The sequence below is a fragment of the Sesamum indicum genome, linkage group LG12, assembly GCF_000512975.1.
Source record: "Sesamum indicum cultivar Zhongzhi No. 13 linkage group LG12, S_indicum_v1.0, whole genome shotgun sequence".
Lineage (NCBI taxonomy): Eukaryota > Viridiplantae > Streptophyta > Magnoliopsida > Lamiales > Pedaliaceae > Sesamum > Sesamum indicum.
In genome coordinates, this window is record NC_026156.1 from 320,595 (window position 1) to 338,645 (window position 18,051).

Consider the following 18,051-nt stretch of genomic DNA (forward strand, 5'->3'; position numbering starts at 1 on the left):
TATTTTTTGTCTATAAGATATTAAGATTGAAGAACTTAAAAAATCTTATAAAAAAAAAAAAAAAAAAAACAGGTTGAGCTTACTTTTGAGAAAGGAAAGGAAAAAAAAGGTTTACCTAACAGCTTTATAGAGCTTATATGTCAAACACCCTCTAAACTGAATTTTGCTTTAATCATATTATACATGTCATGTGATGGATTCAAATAATTTTACTATGTGAACACACTTTTCATTCTCAATACTCCTCAAAATAAAAATTAATATTTTTTTTTCTAAATACTCAAAAATTAAACCCCAGATTTAAATTGTTATCTAGGTTGGGGTTCGAAATCATTCTAAGGTAGTCCCGATCACGTGTTTGAAAACATGAGGAAATAAGAGATCGTTAGGTTCTTTGGATGATCCTCAACAAAGGCCCTTCTCCGATAGTCAAGTCAGTTAGTGAGGTTGGAGGAAAAATATAGAATGCTGGGGAGAAATTAATAAATGACGCATCATGGCCCAAAATAGCTGTAGAATATTTATAGAGTCAAATGTTCATACTTGTTCCAACCTACGTAGCATGATCTCAAACTCTCAAGTACAAGGTGATCAAACGCCCTATTTCTACATCGATATATCGAGTTAGCTGAATTCAAATTCACAAATCAAAAATACATAAATTCTTTTCCTATAAAAATATTTTGTCTTTGATGGGGTTATTTTAGTGTGTTGGTTGATATATCCCAATCAAATTATTTGATGGAAACATAAATTGTGTGATGAATTTGGTTTCATTCAAAAGTCGAAAAACAAAATTATTGGTGAGAATATATATATATATATATATATATATATATGGGAACAAAATAAGTAAGTGCGTGACGAAACATGAAACGGAGTTGAGAATTACGTGTCAAGCAGATGCCATTTGGCGGCCAGCTGTGCCAGCTGTCGCGTACCGTATGAAGCACGAGAAGTAGAGGGTGAAAACCGTTGCAAAGTCTGCAAGCCGTTAAAGTGAGAAGAAAAGAACGGAATCCCGTTTTCGTGTTACCGGGAAACGAAGCCGGTGGGGAGTCTGCTGGTGTGCGGAGGAACACCCGCGGTACAGGCACGCATGTAATATGTACACCCAGAGCGCGGGACTACCGGGTACTGCCGGTCAATATCCTGCGCTTAAAGCGCCTTGAGATGGAGAGGATGGCCAGTTTTCTATGCACAAATAGGACAAGCACACCATGCGCACTATAGAGACCACCCTCACATTTTCTCACCATCCCCCAAAGGACTCCTCCTTTCTTTTTTTCTTTTTTTTTCTTCTTTTTTTCAAATATAGATATAAGGGAATTTTTTAAAGTGGAGATGGTTAGCGTGTAAGAGTCAAAATGATAAGAGTTATGTAGGATTGTTAGATGTGGGGAAGCTTTTGTAGTAAAGTGACTCATGGTCCAATGGAAATGTTTACTTAGAGGTGAGTTTTGGGTCAAAATTTAATTTTTCATGCCAAAATAAATGGTGGGCTATGCTTAATTTTGACCTAAAAAATCAAATTTGAATACCAATGATATTCCATATAATTATAAAAAATATTTTACATAGGTAAAGAAGGTACAAGATTTAAAGTTTGGCGAAATAAATTAATGGAAGTGAACAAATTAGGTATGGGGTAGAAATTAGCGGAACACTAGGTTCGTGAACGATGAGCTAAAATCAAGAAGGAGCCGAGAAAGTGCATATTTTCTATGTATGATGAGTTTCACAAAGAAGGATAAAGAAAAGATGTATGAGATGAAGATGTTGTTCCTTGCATGACAATGGGTTGATCCACTTGCCTAGTTAGAAATGTACATTTTTTTCTTTGTTCTCGACATGAAATCAGCAATATATATTTCTCAGCACCTTCAACTTTACTAGAAAAAGGGAGGAGGGGATAAGGTTGAAATATTGTAACCTATCTATGGCTATTAAAAGTGTACTTTTTAGTTTTCATCCGGAGAGAGAGAGGGAAACAAGAATTAGGCAGAGAAGCGGCTAATTTATTGCAAAGGGTTAAGCAGACAGTACTTGGTACAGTGCTAGAATTGTCACAGGCAAATTATATGAAGCATGAAAGTTTTATGTCTAAGTGAGTCATAAAAGCATGGTCCGAATCGGAAAACAAATTGCCACAAAGTCCCATCCATATTCACAATCAAGCCATCCATTTTGCAATATTTGCTTCTTTGCACTTTTGAACGCTACAACGTGGACCACACACCCTCCCCCCCACGCCCCTCTCCCTTCCCTTCCCTCTATATATATCCCCCTCATCCTTCTCCCTCTCCCCCACCCTCATAGCTTCCTCTCTCTCTCCTCTCTCTCTCTACATATATATACATAGCACCACAGATCAGACTAGTTGATCCCTCTTTTCTGAGCTTTATTTTCTGTCTGACCCTGTAAAAATTCCATCTTTGAGAAGCATCATTAATCATGCCTGAGGCACCGAAGGAGTCCCACAAATCCGCTGAGTACAGTGTGGCGGAGAACAACAGGAAGAAGCTGGAGTTCATTGAGGATGTTACTAAAAACGCTGATGAGGTTCAGAAACGTGTTCTTGCTGAAATCCTCTCCAGGAACGCCGATGTTGAGTACTTGAAGAGGCACGGCCTCAACGGACATACTGACCGGGAAACTTTCAAGAAAATCATGCCAGTTATAACCTATGAGGACATTCTGCCGGATATCAACCGCATCGCCAATGGCGATACGTCTCCTATTCTCTGCTCGGAGCCCATCTCCGAGTTCTTGACAAGGTCTTTATCAGTAATAGTTATTGCATAAGAATCACGAGTCTTGATTTGTTTACATCTAGACATGTGATTCTATCTTTCTTGCATGTGGGCTTTTGGCTTGTTTTTTTGTTGCTGAAAAGGGTGTCTTTCTTTTTTTGGTTCTCTGTTGTATGTGCAGTTCTGGGACATCTGCTGGGGAAAGGAAAGTGATGCCGACAATTGAGGAAGAACTGGAGAGGAGATCATTGCTTTACAGCCTTCTGATGCCTGTAATGAGCCAATTTGTGCCTGGTTTGGACCAAGGCAAAGCCATGTATTTCTTGTTCATAAAATGTGAGACCAAGACCCCAGGTGGGTTGCTGGCTCGCCCTGTTTTAACAAGTTACTACAAAAGCTCCCATTTTAAGGACAGACCCTTCGACCCCTACACAAACTACACCTCTCCAAATGAAACCATTCTCTGCGCTGATTCTTACCAAAGCATGTACTCTCAAATGCTCTGTGGCCTTTGCCAGAACAAGGAAGTCCTCCGGGTCGGGGCGGTTTTCGCCTCGGGCTTCATTCGGGCCATCCGGTTCTTGGAAAAGCACTGGACCCTTCTTTGCCATGATATCAGAACCGGGACTGTTAATTCCCTCATCACTGACCCATCAGTGAGGGAGGCAGTGATGAGGATCCTCAAACCCGACCCGAAACTGGCAGATTTCATTGAGTCCGAATGTAGCAAGGAATCATGGCAAGGGATCATAACTAAGCTGTGGCCTAATACCAAGTACATAGACGTTATAGTAACTGGGACCATGTCACAATACATTCCAACTCTTGATTACTACAGCGATGGTCTCCCACTTGTGTGCACAATGTATGCTTCCTCAGAGTGTTATTTCGGTGTGAACCTTAACCCTCTTTGCAAGCCCAGCGAGGTCTCTTACACCCTTATTCCCACCATGTGCTACTACGAGTTCTTGCCTGTTCACAGAAACAATGGTCTCACCAACTCCATCTCCATGCCCAAATCCCTCAATGAGAAGGAGCAACAAGAATTGGTTGACTTAGTCGATGTCAAGCTCGGACAGGAATATGAGCTTGTTGTCACCACTTATGCTGGTAAGGAAACTTATCACTATTTCCTAATAAGTTTACCAAAAACAATTTCCAACAGTAGTGATCATTAACTGTGTGATTTCGTATTTACTGCAGGACTATACCGGTACAGAGTCGGTGACGTGCTTCGTGTTGCTGGATTCAAGAACAATGCCCCTCAATTCAACTTTGTTTGCAGGAAGAATGTAGTCTTGAGCATAGATACAGATAAGACTGACGAGGTTGAGCTCCAAAATGCAGTGAGGAACGCGGTGAGCCATCTGATGCCGTTCGGCGCCCGTCTCACCGAGTACACTAGCTATGCCGATACAACCACAATTCCGGGCCACTATGTGCTCTACTGGGAGCTCAGCCAAATGGGCTCAACCCCAATCCCTCCATCAGTTTTTGAAGATTGTTGCCTAACCATCGAAGAGTCCCTCGACAATGTCTACCGCCAGAACCGGGTCTTCGAAGCCATCGGCCCTCTCGAGATCAAGATTGTCGAAACCGGGACCTTCGATAAGCTCATGGACTATGCCATTAGCCTAGGAGCCTCAATCAACCAGTACAAAACACCACGGTGCGTGAAATTTGCACCCATTGTTGAGCTGTTGAACTCAAGGGTGGTGTCTAAGTATTTCAGTCCAAAATGCCCCAAATGGACAACTCCTGGTCTCAAGCAATGGAGCAATATCAACTGAGGACTTCACCTCCAAAACCACCCACCAACAAAAGAAAAAACAAAAAGAAATGGGATAAGAAAAAAGAACTGTTTTTGTTATCATTTTAGTAGCTTAGAACTTAATCCTTCTACTCCCACCCCCACCCCTTAGGTTAACCAATCATTTTTATGTTCTTCACTTATGATTCTAGTATTTTAACCGTACGTTGTTTATGATGTTAGAATCTTGATTAGCAGCAGCAGCAGCTCCCCATGTACAAAAACAGTTCCTATTTGAAGGAAGGCTTTTCTTTCTTTAAATGCAAATTCTTGCACCAAATCACAAAAAAAAAAAAAAAAACAAAAAAATGCAAATTCTTGCATAGAGTGCCAGCTAGCTGCTCTCAATTTCTTGCAAATTCTGTGGGAAAAGGAATTGGTTTTCTCAATTCCAGCCAGGAATCCTGCCCACTTAACTCTCATGGGATGTATACTAAAACTGCAACAGAGACCAAATCCCAGTTGGGTTTCCATGCTTCTAATATCAATCTTTTTCCGGAAAAAGCCAAACCCACTCTTATATCAACTCTTTCATAATATAATTCATCTCATCACACAATAATCATCTTTCATTAAAATACAAATTAAACTGTTAATCACCAATACTAATGTCATCCCCCAATTGCTCCATCCAATCAGATCTTTGCTTTGAACCATATCTTGAAACAATTAAATCAAACCAATCCATAATAAGTATGACACAATTATTACGACATAGATCAATTTTTTACATCAATAACACGATCATTGTAATTAATTTAAATTTGACCAAATCCAAATCGAATTAGAATTTTCCAATATAAAAAAGGGTGCTCCGTGAAACCGGGGACCCAGATCATGAAGAGACCATCAACTCAAGTAAAGTGTTGTTGATTTCTTTGAAAACAAAGTTTCGCGGTGGAATTTCTTAATTTATGATTGGTCAATGCCCATTGTAATATTTTACGCTCCACCACTCCTGATTTTCGCCTACATGCACGATTTTAGTTAGTTAATTTATTTAGCTTTTTTGCTTTTGCATTGGTACGTTATTAGCTGAAGCCTCTGGTTTTTGTAGTTTTTTATTTTTCATAATTAAACTATTTTTAATTTTATAATCAGGTGGACTTGGCCTTGAATGGACCAAAACATTCTTTATGGTGTAGTAAAACATGACTACTTTTATAATGTGTATACCATTTGCCTCCTCCATCATATTAATTAAGTTGATATAAAACTTTATTAACATTATAAAGAATAATTAAATAATGTCATTTTCAGATACGTTTTAAATAAATCATCATAACATAGAAAAATATTATAAAATTAAAAGACCATCTATAATTAAATACCAGTAATATGTGGCGTACTCGATGATCGTCTATATATTTTATATATATATATATATACAAAATAAAATATTTAATCAATTATTCTTTTAGTTTGTAATTATTGTTTAAAAAGATAATATGAATAAAAGATAAGCCAAAGGAAAATGCAAAATGAAATAGTCCAAGGAAAACATATGAGCGATAAAGTAGTGAGTCACATTCGAGTTATTGTATTTATTGTCCTGTATATTTACGGGTGGCAAAGAGTAACCTCAAATTAATCAATTTTGATAATTATAAAATTCCAGCAATCGAAATTTTAAAAGTGGCTGGAATTTTTGGAGTTGAACAAACTAGCACTTTTCTTTTTCTGCTTTTACTGATTGGATATTTTTTTATTCTTTTCTGCCACACAAGAGAATTTAGATTAAAAAACTCCTCTAACACATAAACATTGACATGAAAAAAAAGAGCAAAAACGCTTATAAAGATTTTAGGAAAAAAAACTTATCCAGTTAGCAAAGGCCCCATATAAAAGAACCCTAGTTTTGTCCACAATAAATTCCGATAATTTTTAAAATTTCGATGGCGTGAGTCCTCTCATTGCCGAAAGTTAATTAGTTCAAGCTTACTATTTATGATCCCATGTATTTGAAATTCTTGTTTTGCCAACTTTTATATAGGGTAATAAATACAACTTAAAACCAACACATATCTATCAGTAGTTAATTAACTAACCAACTTGATAAGATGACACTCAAAAACCCCTCGTACGTGATTAATCAAATTAGCTACAAATTTGATTTGATGTGAAGAAACTAATAAAACAATAAGTATACAGAAATGCACAAACCCTACAAAAGTAAGGCACTACAGTTTGGTTAAAACACGTCATGAAAATCTTATCTAAAACGTCAAATTATGAATGGGAAATGGCAATTGGCATGAAAAGAAGTGATTAAAGGTAAGACAATGCTGGGCCTTTGTGTTGACTCCCAATGAATGGGGCAAAACCAAAACCCTCCTCTCTCATCATCCACCACATAACACAACTCCTGATTTGAAGTTTCATCAACATCACCATCACCATCATCATCATATATCTACAAACCCTCTACCAATAATTCTCCCTAAAATCTTCCTAATATTCCTCATATATAGCAGCCCTGTCAGGTAATTATTTAACTACATAATTTATATAGAATTTATTGCACAATTAGTACTCGGTGTGCTATTATCGTCCCATATTAAGATAAAGACCCCGACTTCACTGTATATGGCTCTACTATTTCATCTTCTAATATTAGTCAAAATTTATTAAAATTATTGATTTTGGTAAAACAATTGAATAAAAATTTATATTTAATCTTGATTGGCTTATTAATGAATTAGTGCAAATCAAACGAATATTTTCTTATCAAATTATTTTCACACAAGTTGATATTTATGAAAAGGTATGTTTTCACCTTAGCAAAGTCAGAGCTCCGGAAACAATGCATGCTATGGTTAATATCCTGTGCAAGCGATGAAGCTTTTTCAATAAAATTCTTGCAGCAATAATTAAGAATAATTGAAAGAAAGAAAGAGGCAGGATAGATGTTTGATGAGTGAAGGCGGTCTGGTCTGGACCAGCAAGATGGGGGGAGAGGCAGGCAGAAGCACAATTAATAGATGGAAGGAGTCGACAAAGAGAGTGAAAGAGGAAAAGGATTTGACTAAGGACAGATAAGATAATGATGATTCCTGTTTCAGACATTGTTCCCCGGTTTTGCCTCTGCATAAAGCAACACCCCAAAAACATTGCTGCAGATTTCTTCAGAACATGGCCGATCGATGCACTCTGGACACACACACACACACTCCACTTTTAAAAGAAGAGAAAGAAAAAAGGAATACTGACATCTGCAGTGTAGTAACAGATCTTTCATTAAAGCTCTCTGATATAGAAAGGGCTAAAATTTGAAGGGCACTGTGTCGTTTGCTTCGGACATGTTTGTCGTCTTAATCATTTTCTTCCTCATTTCTTCGCTTCATTATCACCATTTTATTGGTATGCTTATTACGCCTTTATTATCCATATATCCTCATCATTTTCTTAATTTTTTTTAATTTCTCAAGTGATGAAATTCATTTTTATTTTGCTTTAAATTCACGGCGAGATAATTTTATTCTAAAAATATGTTATATCAATAAAAATAATATATTGAGGTTTATAAGCTATGCAAGTCCTTCCTCTATTGTCAATATAAGACGGAAACACTGACCAACATCTTTTGTCCCCAAGACGAGTTGCTTGAAAAGAACACATGGCCTACTTCCATAAATAAGACCAAATGATTTGGCGTGCACTCATACTTTGGTGATCGAAGTCTTGGTATATGATATTATTCTTTCTGACTAAAATTATATGTTTTTATTTTGAAAATACATCTCGTAAGATAATTTTTTTTTTAAAACTTATAAGTAGTATAAGCCTATACCATCTACCACTGATGTGGAACGTGCGCCAATTCTAAAAGCATGTATAGATTGTGATAGTAGTTTAAAATTATTCTTCAAAGAAATTCACATGCATGCTTTAATCTTGTTATGACTCGAAACAATGGATACGTGTTGAGCATGATATTCGCTTTGTTTAAAAATATAAAATAAAAAAGAAAGGACAGGGTGTTGGTTGGCATGTCCCGCATATTTTAGACACGTTTAGAGTTTTACTTCTTTTATACTTTCAATAAATTTCAAGTTGTCTTAAAAAAGAAAAGGATAATAAAAGAAAAAGAATTAATTCACTTTAATTTCTAAGACTAAAACAATTGAAATGAAATTACTAAAAAGTCGGAAGATGATCATGATGATTTAATTCATTTGAATTATTAAAAAAATTTCTTTGCGTATATTTTATAATAAACTGATTATGTATATTTTTGAAGTCATATAATTTGATTAAACATTTAGATATAAACATTTTTATTTATGCTTTATCTTGATATTGTTCATATTACACATTTTAATTTTATAAGAAATTAAGAATATATATAATAAATAATTATATTATATATAATCATGTCAATAATATACTATATCTTTTTTTTTTTTTTTTTAAATTTTCATACTATCATGTCCGTGGCTATTCATTATAGTGTTCAACTCATTCAGAAATCATCAATCAATAAATAATATATATAATATGTATAAATTTAAAGATTTTCAAATGAGCTCCATACCAATCCGCTTAGACGGCATCCAATTTAGCACAAATGAGTAGAGTAGTCATTTCTAGCTAGACTTAAAACTTCTATTTTTGTAATTAAAATAGGTTAGCAATAAAGTCAAACTCGTTAGAATTAATTTATAATAAAATAAGAATAAGAAATGAATCATATTTGAATATAATATAATTCCTTTAAATGGTATATATATATATATATATGAAATTATAAGATAATAGAATTGTTATTGCACTCACGTAATTGGTAACTAGAAAGGAACGATTAATAATTGAGCGAAATTACTTTTATGAAAAAAAATTGCCTTTTAGTGATTTAAAAAAAACTTATGTGCTCATACTTTATGTATATGTTGAAATCAATTATATAATAATAGTATTTTCAAAAATTACTTATAAAAGATTATAAGAAATTTACAAAACATCTCATGTGTTAATTTAAAAAGAGCATATGAAAAAAAATTATTTAGTTACTTATTAAGTAATATTGATTGAATAAACACATTGATATTAGTTTTCGACAAAACAAATTATATTGATTCTATAATTTTATCATGAGAAAAACAAGAATATATTCAAGAATGACTAAATCCTTATTTAAGGGAATAAGAATGTTATGAAATGAGTATTCCCCTACCTCATTATACCATCATATGCATAGGAATTGATTTGATGATGCTCATTCAATTTCGCTCCAATTTTACGTACCAATTATTTACAATCGTTGAAAATTCTAACTCGAACAGTGTTAGACCAAATCGTCGTAACTAATTTATATAATGAGTATAATATACTTTATTGTGTGGTTAATATAATATTTTAAATAAATAATCAATCATATATTCCAAATGAAATCGAAAATATAAATGAGGGATATATTTTATACGTGGCTTCTTACTAACTCCTCCAGGCATAACTTTTAGTAAGTGACAAGTTTAAGTTATTGCTTTTAGCAAAAATTAGTGGCGGCTGAGTTGTGTAGTAATCAATAATTTTTTTAAAAAAAAAAAAAATTATATACATCACTAACAATTATGAATTTCTATCATTAATAATTACAGAAATCATATATTAGTTATTAATAACTTAAAATTATTCAACAACTACTATTAAAATATATTTTATATAAATACGATTATATAATTAGATTCATCGGAATTAAATATATCAAAAAATATTCTTAATCACCTTAATTTTCAAAAAGTTGAGTTGTATATATGTTGGTAAGCAAATTAAGGCAAATTGAGAACGTTGACACTCAAGAATTGACTAGGGAGTTTGGTCGGAGTGTTGTCAATTTTAATCAAAAGAGAGGGAGGACGTACGAACCTTCAAATAATTAGACCTTACCTTCAAATAATTAGGTCAATTCATTTCCATAATAATACACTAATTGCTGGTAGGAAGAGAACACATTAATACCTCAACTTAAATTATTTATCTTTTTTAAGAAAACAATACCTAATACCTCACAAGTAATCATATAATATACATTTTTTAAAGCTAGACCTTTCTTCAAAAGCTATTTTAATTTAATTATTTTTAAAAATACAATCATACGGAAAATTGTGTACGTACCTAAATAAATAAGCAACGAATCCCCTAAAAAAATAATTGATTTCTAAGGCCGAAAAATGGTAAAATAAAAATAATTATAAGTTTGTTTACTTAAATTATTAATAGTAGTAATTAATGACAGTAAATACTTTTTCACAAGCGTAATGAGGGAACAACTTTTATATTCAGGCGATATCTTATATAGACGGACGTTATTAATCAAAATAAATAATTATTAAAACACATTATATTTATATTACAATATAATTGTTCATTCCATCATCATAAATATTATCTTTGTCAGTCATAAATTTGCTAGAATTATGATTGGTAGGGAAAAAAAGAATAATTATATCTGTGGCTTAAGATATATCATTAGTTGATAATTTAGACATTATTGCATTTTATTACCTTTTCTACTTAAAAAGTACAAAATCGGCTTTTAATCATTTCAATTAATCAATGGACTTAGCCTAGATATCTTGTCACATATAAATCGGGCAATCGGACGATTGTAGAGGCTTCGTCTCCGATTAGCTGCAAGATTCCTCGGTGGGAGATGGAGGCAATTCATCGTGGAAATGATCGACGAGGAAGACTGGAGGGGGGGGGGGATGGAGACAATCAGTACATCAATTGATGCCCATTGTCGGCGGGACCCACATGCCAGAAAGCGTAAAATCCGGGAAAAATATTCGGAGGGGTGAGGGTGTTGTGTAATTGCACGGGACCAGAGCTCTAGGTCTTCGACACGTGTCCGTTGACCTGGCGTAACTCCTTTTGTCCTGACATGGAGAAACTGATAAGTCAGGGGCCCCACCCCAGATGTCCAATCACTAAACAGCTATCCACGTGGATTTGTTCCTATTTTCAGATAAATTTTCCTATATCTCTCTTCCTGCAAGATATTGTCATATTTCATTATTTTCAAAAATTACTTTTCAATTTCACTACCCAAAAAATAAAAGATTGTATAAGTGATATTTCAAATATTCAAGATTTATACAAAATATCAATAATTTGTAATATAATAAATTAAAATTCAACGCTCGTATTTTTCTCCAAAGCATATTGATTAAGATACGTAATTTTATGATTGCGAAGGCTCGTTATGTCTTGGTGCACTGACAACAACAACTCAAAAAACAAATTCTATCAATATATGAAAGTACAGTCGGTGGCGTTACAAAAAGAATTCAAATTTCTCCTTTCTCTTCTATTTTTTAAAAAGTAAACGTTCAATTTCAATTCCACACTCCACATTCTATAAAACGAAACATATTTTAGAATATATACTATCCATATGAGAATGTAGTTCAACGTCACAATATCACAACATTAACAGAAAGATGAAAGAGTATATATTCATTCCTCACAATAAATTCTAGTCATATCAATATGTATGTATATATATATACACACTGATTTACGTACAAATCAAAAATACGCAGATTGCGTCGAAAATCATCATAAAGGTTCGTAGAATAACAATATACGCAATATATATAATAAGGGAATAATATTCTTTTACATGTCTAAAATTCATAACTCAATATAACTTTATTCACATGACCATATACATTGCATTAGAATTAATATTGGATGTAATTGTTTATACTTCAATGAAACAAATTATTACGAAATTATTTTAATATCAATAGATTGAAAAATACATATAAAATCACATCACATATGACAAATATTTATTACAATGATAATAAATAAGACTAAAAAAATCCATAATTTTAAATTTATTTGTGCAATTTCAACCATTAAATTAAAACATCATTAAAAACAAATTACAGACATATATTATTTGGAGGGCCCCTTAGTTGCGTGCTACAGCAACAATTATATAATTGATTATTGTATGTAAAAGTGGGATGGCGTAAGGTTAGAAATTAATCCAGAGATGTGTATAATACGGACAGGTATAAGGCTGGATCCCAATACTAAATGTTGTGAGAGGATAATTATGAGGGGGAAGGTTTTAACTAATTTCCACCACATTATTCAGACCGTTGGATGGTGACATAAGAAGTACTGTTCATCATCACCAATAATGTCGAAAAGAAAACGACGGTTCTGATTGCGATTCATCATAGATTTTATTTTGATAATTCAAAACCAAAATAAAATAGAGTTTTGATGGAGAAAGTGAGTTTTGCTTTTTGGGGACAATCCACCCAATACTGACGCTGACGCCGACGACTCTCATTTACGCCATTAATATATCTCAATAATTATCTCTCACTTCTCCATTTCTTTCTATTTTTATTTTTTGAAACATTAACTCAATCTATAGTAATTAAAGTAAATGGAAAAATAATAATTGTTTATTTATATGTATCTTTTTATTGAAAATATAATTATGGTTCGACACTACGGTTCAATACATAATGTAATATCATTAACTAATCCAAACATATTCAGTCACATAAAAATCTATGCAAAATTGAAAACACATATTTTTGCAAACAGTTTAAATTGTAAAATTTTATTAATAAGTTGCAAAAGTTGGTAGAAAGATGGTTATAGCTTTTGGCTTAATCAATCTAATTTAAACTGTTCTAAAACAAAACACTCTTCTTAACTAATTTCAATAATAAATTTATAAGCATTTGCAAACACCATTTAATCTACTTACATAAATATTTTGATTTTATTGTGCATATCATGCGGTCCTATATTATTGGAGACGAGAAATTTGAACAATATATTATAAACGTCGGAGGCTCGTAAATTCTATTGAACCAGCCGCCCTTTGGGAGCAATTTTTGGTATGTGTAATTTGATGAAAGTAATTGTGAATTTATATTTGAATTGTCGAAAATTCAACAAGGGTGTTATATATATTCCAATGAATAAAAAAAGAACGAAAGGTAAGGGGTTGAGTACATTATCTGAATTGATTTGATAGAGGTAGGGGGTAGGGCAAATCCATGGCAGATGAGGAGAAGGACAAAAATAAAAATATATTGAGTCAAATGCAAGACCCTTAATATGTGGAATACATGCACCAAAAATAAGTTTTTAAATAAATATATAAATTATATTAAAAAAATATATCACCAAATTCCCGGGTATATTTTCCAAAAATATCACGTGAAATTGTCATATTGTGCTATTATGCCTATGACCCATAATTTTGGGTGGGTATTGTGTGTCACCTTCGCACGTGTTGCCCCGACAAGACACAGGACATCAGCACGTGCGGCCCCCTGACTTTGACCTCTCCCAACGCTCAAACCCCACCCACACGTGAGGGGTATCGCCCTGTTTTTGCTTGTCGGGCCTCCCTAACAGGCCCAGCTTCAGGGCCCAATACTCTGTCACCTACAGTCCAACCGTTGCGTACCTTCCTTTTCTTCTTTATTTCTTTATTTTTATTTGAGAGATTGGGTTGTGATAATACTAAGCTTTACCACAAAAATTATATTTATTTAAATTATAATAAAATTTTATAGTCATGAATGAACTTATTTATCGCCATTATAATTAATCAATAGTGCATGTGCAACTACACAAATACAGTCGTAATTATTATGTATTTTTGAATAGTTATATATATTATCATCAACCGCGACAATTTAAATAAATTCTTATCATCGATAATGTAACAACTAACAAAGCAATCATTGTAACTTTCTACGTATTTCAATATAACTATTGATATATACTATAATTATTGTCATGTAATTGGTTCGATTCTGGTTGTTGAAAGATTAATCATACGGTGTTTGGCCAATTATGCGTTGTGCTAAAAATTGAGACGTGCTGGTGCTCGTGTATAATTTTTTTGTAGCATGTAGCGTGACGATTTATTAATTTTTCCATATTTATTTATTTATATCTGGGAATATTGGCATGCATGCTCAATAATTCTTTGAGCTGGTGCAGAGATTCTTCATTCACCAGTGCTTGCAGTAGTAGATAATGTTGTCCAATTGCCAAGTTCTGTTCCATGTCTTTGTTCTTCCAACATGCGTCATTAATTTATAGATATTAATTAGTTCAAGAAATTCAAATACTTTATGATAATTACGTATGACTGATTAAAATATAGTCCCAAGATGATGGAAATACAAGTCAAGAATGTCGATGAGAAGACATAGTTTGACACACATCAATAAACAAAAACTTTAGCAGATCAAATGTAGTTTTCGGAGCTGCTCAACTTATGATGTCACTGATATGCCGAAAACGAAAGAATCTTACGCAGGTGTCTTAACAGTAACAGTCGACCTACGAGTTATAATATTTGATTCAATGTAGATTGAAAAATGAATTATAATGATCAAGTTGGATAATGTTTCGACGAGCAGTGACGAAAAAGAAAATATATTGTGATGTCTACAAGTTTGACGGATCGATCCCATATTTTAATTTATGCCGTTGAAGATAATGTTTATTGACAGAGTGATGAAAGAGATGCATCCAACTGCCCAGACACTGAGAAATAAAAAAACCACTCCTTATTATAGAATCTTATGAAATGTACAAGACAAAACATTAGGGGAAAAAACCATAAAATATCATCATGGGATTATATAATATGACGGCTATTGATACATTATATAATTAAACAAATAAACGAATCAACAATTCACATAAAATAAGACAAACACTCACAAATTTTACGGGACTCAAACCAATGACCTCAAACTTGTTAATTGTCACCAGGTTAAGACATCACGGATCGATTCTGTCAAGTTCTTAATATTAGATAATTGAAGTTACTTGTTACATTATGATCTGATTGAAATATGAATCCTACTTTGAATTTTTTTAAACTATAATTCTAGAAAAATAATAGTTACGAATGACTGAAACAAGTATAAAGTAATAGTTATATTCTCAATTGGATGAATAATTTGATTTATTTACGCTTTTTTATTTTATGATTATTGCATACTTATTTTTGATTTTACAATTTTTCATGCATGGAGATGAATGGATCGTATCTGAAGTCGTGCACGCAATTGTTGATGCACAGTATGAGAAAAGCGAGTTAGAATAAAAGCATCATTAACAAGATTTCATGTAAATTACAAGATAAACTACCTACTTTTAATAGTGGAAGAAAGTATATAATTTTCGTGTTTCATTAGGATATTCTTTTATTTTTATATTCCATAACAAAAATGTGTTAACCCTTAGATGCTTAAGCACCAGACAAAGTTCAAGACGAAACTCTTGTTTATTTTATAATTATTTTTATAAATTGAATAATACATTATTTAGACCAATAATCTAAATTATAGTAATCTCACACGGGTCATTAGTATTTTCATACTTTTAATAAAAATAATAATTAAAAAAAATAAGTATTTCTGAGTTGATAAAAGAGAAATAGATTATAGTTTCTTCTGAAATACTCATTTTTTTCCCCATAAGTTTCCTGCAATAATATTTTTTCGATTTTTAATAATTCTTTTTGCCAACTGTTTTACTGAAGCGCTTATCTCATACTTATATTATACATGAAATGTTGTTGTCTAATAATGGATATTTTATTATTAATAATAACTGATGTAGTACTACTCCAACATTAGTGCTGATATATATGTATCAATTGAAGTACGAGGTTGGGAGATATAAACCTTATGTTTGGGTTCGTTTTTGGGCCATCTCAGAGATGGCCCAAAAACAATGTAATGTTTGGCATGCATTGTTTTACCCATTTCTATTTTATTTTTAGTTGTTTTTGTAAAAATATGGGGAACAAAACTGACTTTTTTATTTACAACCGTACATTTTCTCTTTCCTCTTCTCTTTCCTCTATCGTAGACATCGGCTTTCCTCGCAGAAATCGCCCCTCTGTTCATCGTCTTCCTTCTTCTTCAGATCGATACTCGCAGAAATCGCCCTTCACCTCTGTTCATCGTCTTCCTTCTTCTTCAGATCTATACCTCTGTTCATCGTCTTCCTTCATCGGCTTTCCTCGCAGAAATCGCACAAATTGGATGATTATCAAATGCTCTTCAGCCCATTTTTCTCCAAATAGAGAAAAGGGTTTCAAGAAGTGAGAAAATTCCTCTATCCTCAACACTTCTTATTTCAATGAATCTTCTATCCTGAACAAAAAGATTGCTAGAGCTGTGGGTTCATATATTATTTTGCTTCACAATATTTTGTGGTTGTTAGTTACACATTGCTCATAATGCTAAACCTGAATATTACAATTTGTTTGCCTATGAAAACAGCTGGAATCAGATTTAACACACAAACTCTTCTCCGTTTTGCTAATGGATTTTCCCGGGCGGGCATTGGCATATGCTGCCTTGTCCTCTCCACAGAAGCCGTTGGCCGGAAATGGCGTGGCCAAGTAGGCCAATATGGGTTTTTCTTCTTTGCAGCAGGGTTCCTTTCAATTCCCTTGATTGCTTATCCAACCAGAACTTGCTGGAGAAACTTGTACAAGATTATCTCATTTATCCCTCTTGTTTACTCAATCTTTATACTTCTACCCTTTGTATCAGAGTCCCCAAGGTGGCTTCTTCGCAGAGGTCGAAGTGAGGAAGCTCTTGAAGTGTTGAAAAGATATGCAAGAATCAATGGGAAGGAATTGCCTCTAAATATCTCTCTCCTAGAACCATCTGGCAATGAGAAAAACTTGGCTGCAGGTGAAGGAGAAAATAACACCTCCACCATTGAGAAACTGTGGAATACTAGATGGGCTGCCAAGAGGATGTCCATGGTCATGCTCACAGGTTTTGGGATTGGTTTCGTGTATTATGGGGTTCAACTCAATGTTGAGAACCTCAACTTCAACCTCTATTTCGCCGTTGCCATAAATGCAATGATGGAGATTCCAGCCGTTTTCATAGGCAGCGTGCTGTTGATGAAATTTTATTAAACCACCTGGAATGCATATGATATATCTTCCATATTCTGATGATATCAGACCTGTTGAAGAGGTAAGAGTAACTTTTTAACTTCACTAATTTCTTAACTGAAGAATTTAGAATTAAAAACAATATGGTGGATCTACAGCTTCACACTGATACAAATCCCATGGCACCTCGAGCAACTGAAGACCAAATAAAGAGCGCCTCTTTGTTAGTGAAGCGTGTTGATCTAAAAAACTTTTCAGTTTGCCAATTTGCGAAGCCTGGTATGTTCCATATTCTAAAGGAATCGCTCTGTGGATTTTCTTACAGTAAATATCATAACAGTAGTAGATGGATAACAAGTATTTGGAATGGTGCTAACTTCAACGTTAATTTGGTGATGTAGGAGACCTGCTTTCTGAAAAGAATGCATCAATTAGAATTTAAGAATGCTATTTCTCTTGGAGGACCTTGATACAAGCATCCAAGGAACATATTGAATCATGAGATGAAAATTATGGCAAATATAAGAAATGGTTGGTGAAATCTTTTCATAATTATT

General features: G+C 33.4%; 2 protein-coding genes across 2 annotated transcripts; both read left to right on the top strand.

Annotated features, from left to right (window-relative positions):
* On the top strand, positions 2,308-4,825 carry LOC105174793 (indole-3-acetic acid-amido synthetase GH3.6). Its single transcript, XM_011096985.2, has 3 exons — positions 2,308-2,777; positions 2,935-3,863; positions 3,957-4,825. Exons 1-3 carry the CDS (start codon positions 2,455-2,457, stop codon positions 4,541-4,543), a joined length of 1,839 nt encoding a protein of 612 aa, XP_011095287.1. The 5' UTR covers positions 2,308-2,454; the 3' UTR covers positions 4,544-4,825.
* Positions 16,838-17,774, top strand: LOC105175131 (organic cation/carnitine transporter 1-like). Its single transcript, XM_020698453.1, has 3 exons — positions 16,838-17,018; positions 17,139-17,576; positions 17,653-17,774. Exons 1-2 carry the CDS (start codon positions 16,853-16,855, stop codon positions 17,513-17,515), a joined length of 543 nt encoding a protein of 180 aa, XP_020554112.1. The 5' UTR covers positions 16,838-16,852; the 3' UTR covers positions 17,516-17,576; positions 17,653-17,774.